The sequence below is a fragment of the Triticum dicoccoides genome, chromosome 6A (genome assembly GCF_002162155.2).
Source record: "Triticum dicoccoides isolate Atlit2015 ecotype Zavitan chromosome 6A, WEW_v2.0, whole genome shotgun sequence".
Classification (NCBI taxonomy): domain Eukaryota; kingdom Viridiplantae; phylum Streptophyta; class Magnoliopsida; order Poales; family Poaceae; genus Triticum; species Triticum dicoccoides.
In genome coordinates this window covers 527,730,949-527,737,781 of record NC_041390.1, presented here as the reverse complement: position 1 = coordinate 527,737,781, position 6,833 = coordinate 527,730,949, and the positions used below count along the sequence as shown (strand labels likewise).

At 46.6% G+C, this 6,833-nt stretch overlaps 1 protein-coding gene across 2 annotated transcripts; it reads left to right on the top strand.

Moving 5' to 3' along the window:
• The first annotated feature begins 209 nt into the window (after positions 1-209).
• LOC119317681 (chloride channel protein CLC-f-like) lies at positions 210-6,213 on the top strand. Of its 2 annotated transcripts, XM_037592163.1 has the most exons (9): positions 210-819; positions 1,563-1,965; positions 2,303-2,497; positions 2,970-3,424; positions 3,506-3,610; positions 3,764-3,997; positions 4,135-4,350; positions 4,908-5,140; positions 5,531-6,213. In XM_037592163.1, exons 1-9 carry the CDS (start codon positions 397-399, stop codon positions 5,610-5,612), a joined length of 2,346 nt encoding a protein of 781 aa, XP_037448060.1. In that variant the 5' UTR covers positions 210-396; the 3' UTR covers positions 5,613-6,213. The 2 variants fall into 2 exon arrangements, with proteins under 2 accessions (XP_037448060.1, XP_037448061.1); XM_037592164.1 differs by lacking the exons at positions 210-819; positions 1,563-1,965 and having other exon boundaries at positions 2,380-2,497; positions 2,924-3,424.
• Positions 6,214-6,833: the final 620 nt, after the last annotated feature.

Below are 6,833 nucleotides of genomic sequence, written 5' to 3'. Positions count from 1 at the left end.
TCCAAGTGACGAACTCAGAACATCATTTATTAGCAAATGTAACCTGTCACCACTCGACGCTCGCACTACACAAGTTCAATTATGATAATCATCGGACGTCCGGAGCCTGCGGAGATCCGGCCACCTCGCCGTCACCAAGCAGATTCACACACACCCGCACTGCCCCGCGAGTGCGCGGCGCAACCTGTCGGTCGACTCGCGCGGATCCCACCCACTGCCGCGGCCTCGTGCGTCCTTCTCCTGGCGGTCTCCCCTCCTTCCCGCGTCGCCTCCCATAAGAGGCAGCAGCACCGCCGTCCCCGCTCGTCAACCTCGCCGCTTTGCCGCCCCCGCCCGCATTCCGCCCCGCCCCGGCCCCCGGATCTCCATGCGGCGGCCTCCCTGACGCCAGCCGCCATGTCCTCCGCCTGCGACGACGACCACGCCTCGCTCCTCAGATCCCACCCGGCCGCCGTCGCCGGAGGGGCGGGCGCCACCTCGTCGTCGTCGCTGTCGTGCCCCTCGCCGCGCGCGGCCGCCGGCCACCGCCACGTCGACGTCGAGGCGGCCGACGGGGCCGCCTCCCCGAGGCGCCCCGGGGGCGTGCGCGGCCTCCTGCGCCACCTCGACCGCCGCGTCCATGCCCGCGGATCTGCGCGCCGGCAGCAGCAGCAGCTCGATCGCCTCCCCGAGCAGCCGTCTGCCGCGCCGTCGCAGCCGCAGAGGGAGAGGGCGGGGGAGGAGCTCGGGGACGGGGCGCCCCCCGAGTGGGCGCTGCTGCTCATTGGCTGCCTCCTCGGGCTCGCCACCGGCATCTGCGTCGCCGCGTTCAACCGCGGGGTGAGTGCTTGAGCTGACTGGGGTTCTCCTATGCGCCTCTGAATTTAAGCGACGATTGCCGCATTGTGCTGTAGTATCTGGCTGGCATTGATGTTCTATAGGACGTAAAGCATTTTGGAACGTGCCACTGCTTTGCCTGCACAGATGCTTCGGAAGAAACAAAACCAGTTGAAATCAATGTCATGCTACAAATTTGGTTCCATTTCCTGCATGATAACATTACTGATCTCACCACATTGGGCTTCTTGTTTTTGCATATCCAGTTATTCCTAAATTGCCTATGATTTTCTTAAATCTCAGTCACATTTCTAAGCCGATCATCCAACCATCCTCATCCACAATCCACTCCATGTGACTAATAACCTAGACTAAGAACTGCAGCAAATATTTTACCAAAATTGCGTACTTCTCTTGACTGAAATTTAAGGTTTAGTACTGTTGCAGCTTGAGGAGGCGACTAAGATTTATGAAAATTGTTACAGGTGGCTGAGAACCACTAAAACACTAAAACTAAGTGCGCATATTATGTGAGATTAAAGTGGTGGATGCCAAAACACAACAAATTTCATTAAAAACACGCCACATAATGTTAATGCAGATTTTTAATGGACACAAATGTAGAGTTTCTATTGCTGCAATGTTACCTGTAATCCAGACACTATAATTTGAAATAAATGCTGAAGTTCTGTGCTTGCATCCTGCATGACTGATTCTATATACCGCTCCTGTTATTGATGTGCTAGGTTCATGTCATCCATGATTGGGCGTGGGCAGGTACTCCCAACGAAGGTGCAGCTTGGCTCCGTCTACAGAGGTTATCTGATACTTGGCACAGAATACTGCTGATCCCTGTGTCAGGAGGTGTAATCGTAGGAATGATGCACGGGTTACTTGAGATTTTTGAGCAGCTCAAACTTGCGAAACAACCGCAGAACCAAGGAATCAGTTTACTTGCAGCAATCTTTCCAACTGTAAAGGCTGTACAGGCTGCCGTGACTCTGGGGACCGGTTGCTCATTGGGGCCTGAAGGTCCTAGTGTGGATATTGGTAAATCATGTGCACTCGGGTGCTCAGAAATGATGGAGAACAATCGCGAAAGACGGATCGCTCTTGTGGCTGCTGGGGCTGCTGCTGGAATTGCTTCAGGTATAATATTGATAATTAGTTACCCTTCTGTTTATTTAGCAGTGAATAAATTTATTCAGTAACAAATCACAAAATGACAACACCATGTTCGTTGGTTCTGGTATTAGGGGTCAGATTTTATTGACATGTCTACATCACTACTTTCTATCACTGGATGTAGTGCTATTTGGTATTTGAAGAATTAATCTGCATACCTTTCTCAAATAATCTGAAATGTCATAATTCATGGCAACCAACTTGCTGCCTCTGTGCCCCTAACTTCTAACTCGTAAGTTGTGTTGTTACCCTTTTGATATGGCTTTTTCTAATAAAGTCTTTCTTATGTGTGGGGTTTCAGGCTTTAATGCAGCAGTTGCTGGGTGTTTCTTTGCCATTGAGACTGTATTGCGGCCCCTAAAAGCAGAAAATGCACCTCCTTTTACAACTGCTATGATAATATTGGCATCAGTTATATCATCTACTGTATCAAACGTTTTACTTGGAGAAAGACCAGCGTTTACAGTGCCGGCATATGAGCTGAAATCTGCTGCTGGTACGTGCCCTGATTCTTTTTATCTTCAACTGTAAGAGTGGAGATTCATCTATTCATCACAGTTTGGATATATTACCATAACCATCTTTTTCATCATGTTGTGGGACACATCTTGCATAATTTAGTCTGGCATCTATTGCAATTCATCAAACCCAAGTACACAAATTTACGTTTTTGTTTAGACATTGGTTACAACAAAGTTTGTCCGTAAAGAGAGATCTGAAGGATTGGAGTATCACCAAAGAACTATCCATGGACAGGGGTGCATGGAAGCTTGTTATCCATGTGCTAGAACCATGAGTTGGTCGCGAGATCTTATATGTCTAGACTTTGAGTTCCTCGCAGAAGCCTAGTTTTTCTAATATGTTGACATGGGTTCTTCACTCAGTAATAATTTTCTCCTTTTGTATTGCAATGTCTGAACAGGGGGTGGTTCTGAAGGTTATCATTGCCTCCCATTTTTGTTTTGCAGAGCTACCTCTATACCTCATCTTAGGAATGCTTTGTGGGGCAGTCAGTGTGGTATTTGGACGGTTGGTAGTATGGTTTTCAAGATTTTTTGCGTACATGAAAGAAAGGTTTGATTTTCCCATTGTAGTGTACCCTGCTTTAGGTGGGCTTGGAGCTGGCCTCATAGCCCTCAAATATCCAGGGATTTTATACTGGGGTTTCACAAATGTTGAAGAAATATTGCATACTGGGAAGAGTGCTTCTGCTCCTGGTATCTGGTTGTTAACTCAACTTGCAGCTGCGAAGGTAGTTGCGACCGCCCTTTGCAAGGGCTCTGGTCTTGTGGGTGGGCTATATGCTCCAAGCTTGATGATCGGGGCTGCTGTTGGAGCTACTTTTGGAGGGTCAGCTGCATACTTAATAAATGCAGCTATACCTGGTAGTGCTGCTGTTGCACAGCCACAAGCTTATGCTCTTGTAAGTTGCTCTGCAGTTACGTTTCTGTTTCTCATTGCTTAAAACAATAGTATTTTATGAAACTAATTGTCTGGACTGCAGGTTGGGATGGCTGCGACATTGGCTTCAGTCTGCTCAGTCCCGTTGACTTCCGTATTGCTTCTCTTTGAGCTGACAAAGGATTACAGGATTTTGCTACCTCTGATGGTAAGTATGATTGCTAGTGCTTGCCTCCCAACTCTTTGTTTGAATCTAGTCTTCTTTCTGCATTTTATGCGGAGTTGTTCATGTTATGTTTCCTATTTTGCCACTGCAGTTTCTAACCTAATGCAGATTCGTTTGTTTGGTTCTCTCTAACAGGGAGCGGTTGGACTGGCAATATGGGTTCCTTCTGTGGTAAACCAACCAAATGATGGTGAATCTTCAGGGTTTAGAGCACCCACGCGTGGTTATTCTTTAGTTTCACTACAAGATAAAAATAGTAGTGTCTGGACGCGAAGTGATTCCGTAGATGATCTTGAGCTTACTATCTCACAAAGTGGCCTTCGTAACTATGGTACCTACCAAGAGGAAGTGCTTCTAGATGATTTGAAGGTTTGGCAGCCTCTTTAATTCTGGCTTAGCCTATATAATATCATGTTGAAGTTATATTAGCTCTTAATTCTAGAAAACCACATTGCAATTGTGCTGTTGTTACTGATCTTTGTTTGTCACTTGAACTTTTTTACCAGGTCTCCCAGGCCATGTCAAAGAGATATGTTAAAGTTCCACCATCTGCCACAGTGACAGAAACTCTCGCTTTATTGAGTGATAAGCAGCAAATGTGCGCCCTTGTTGTGGATCATGAAGATTTTCTTGAGGGGCTTATTACATTAGGGGATATTAGCCGTATGGGCTTTGAACTGGACGGGGAAAGTTACTTAAGTGGAGACCAGCTCAACTCTGATGTACGTGTACACAGTGAAGAACCTATGTTTGAATAACATGCATATATTCCCCGCAAATTAATAAATAAATAACATGCATATATTCCCTGAAAAAAAAGAAATACATGCATATATGTTAACAAGTACTTCCTCCGTCCTGGTTTATTGGCCCTGTTAGTATTTTGTGCCAAACTTTGACCATAAAATTAACTAAGAAAATAATAATGCATGTCACCAAAAATTATATCGTTGGACTCGTATTTGAACATAGTTTTCAGTGATATTATTTTTGGTTATATGCATTAACATTTTGTTAGTTAAATCTGAGATCAAAATTTAGCACAAAATGCGAAGGGGACCAATAAACCAGGACGGAGGTAGTACTAGTGTAGGCCATTTTGATATTGAATAGGTCATTTTCAAAACTATTTCTATTTAGGGCACTAACTGAAAAGAGACAAAATTTACATCTAACTTAACAATCTTAATGTGCATGCACTTGAATTCCATAAGGTCAACATAGAGAAAGAGTTTTCATTTGCTGGGAAACATGTAATTATTCAAATGAGATTTTGCAGGAAGCCTGTTCAACCATCTCGTCGTGTCTCACTCGAGGGTTCCAGTACCAGGGGAGTGAGTGCGGACTGCTAACATGCTTTCCAGATACCGATTTGACCACTGCCAAAAACCTTATGGAGGCCAGAGGGATAAAGCAGCTGCCTGTCGTTAAGCGTGGCGTCGGGCATAAAACCGAAAGAAGGCGCAAGCTTGTTGCCCTTCTCTATTATGATTCTATCGGCCACTGCTTACGGTTAGTCATAAGCTTCCACTGTTTCCTGTTTTGCCCGAGATTATATATTTTGTCTCAACAATTGTACTTTTCCTGGTCATTTACTTTGTCTAAGCACGCCATCTGTTCCAAAATATTTGAAGTTATAGGTTTGTCCTAAGTCAAACATCTTCAGGTTTGACCAAATTGATGGAAAAATATAGCGACATCTACAATATCACCTATATATAGTAGTATGAGAGTATATTTTATAATGAAACCAAAATGATCTTGTAGATGTTGGCATATTTTCCCATAGACTTGGTTAAACTTAAAGATATTTGACTTAGGACAAACCTAGAACTTGGAACGGAGGGAGTAATCGAATTGGTCTGAGTGTATGCTAACATGGTGGTTCATTTGCTTCTCTAGGGAGGAGATTGAGAACTGGAAAGCTATATACCAAAGAAAAGAAGATTTCCACATTTTAGCTACTGGTCACACATTACAGTGACCTGTGATATACACGAACCTGTATAGCTTGGAGGTTATCCTCCATTAATTGGACTCGATCTGCCTTCTGAGGGGGTCTACGCATGCAAAGCCTGACCAAATTTGCAATGGCGGTTTGTCAACAACCTTGCATTCCCTGGATGATGTACTATTGGGAACCATATATGACTGAACCAGTCATCTTTTGTTGTTTGCGACGCTACTTCACACGGGAAAGGCGGATGGAGCATGCATGTTTGAGATCTTAAGGTCCGAGATGTCACCAAAGAATTAGCCATGGATAGGGCTGCGTGGAAGTTAGCTATCCACGTGCGAGAACCATGAGCTGGTTTTCAGATCTTATGGGTTTCTACTCTAGCCTACCCCAGTTTGTTTGGGGCTAAAATGCACTTGTCCGTATACATTTTGTGTCGTCGGTTTGATGGTCCCGTTGGAGTTGCCCTTATGTCATGGCAGCATGGGATGGGTTGGTCACACATATGAGAGAATTGTGTAAAGCGTGCAACAGAAATTTTGGGAAGGCGATCCATGTTGTAATTTGTAACACCACATGGTTCCTACCATCCATTATTAGCACCTTCATTGTCTCCTCTTGATGGAAACATAGCCCGCACGGCATGGTGTTTGGTCTGATAACTTTTATCTGATTTCCATGTCTGGAATTGAAGGCTGTCGCATTGAGCTTTATGTACTACTCCTGCATCGACGTCGTTGCCCGATGGCAGCCTGCGACCGACCCGTCGCGCGGCGGCTCGCACGGGCGCTCGGGGCCGAAGCTGATGCCCTCCGTAGTCGGACGTGAAAAAAAGAAGGCAATCTGGCTGGCTGGTCCGGACCGGGCGAACATTTCGTCAAGCACGAGTGGGTTCGGCCGGGCGCACAGCACATTGGCCGTGGAATTCCTGGCGGCACCGGTACAGTTCCATTCCATGCGGGTCAATCATGCATGCATCCTCACGGACGGGCCACAGACCGAAACGACGAGGGAAGAAGCTGCGTGGAAGCGTCACCTTGTCGTTCCCGACCACACACGCAACGCAACGCAACGCGCGGACGTCGCTTCCGGGACGCGCACGCGCCACGGCACGGCGCCACGGCCAAGCAGCTCTGCCAAGCGAGACAAAGGGCCAGCTCAGGCGAAAGCTCAGTGCGCAGCAAGCCGACGGGGCCGGGCGAAGAAGCCGAAGGCGGGGGAACATCAGGTAGTTATGCCGGCTTGTAC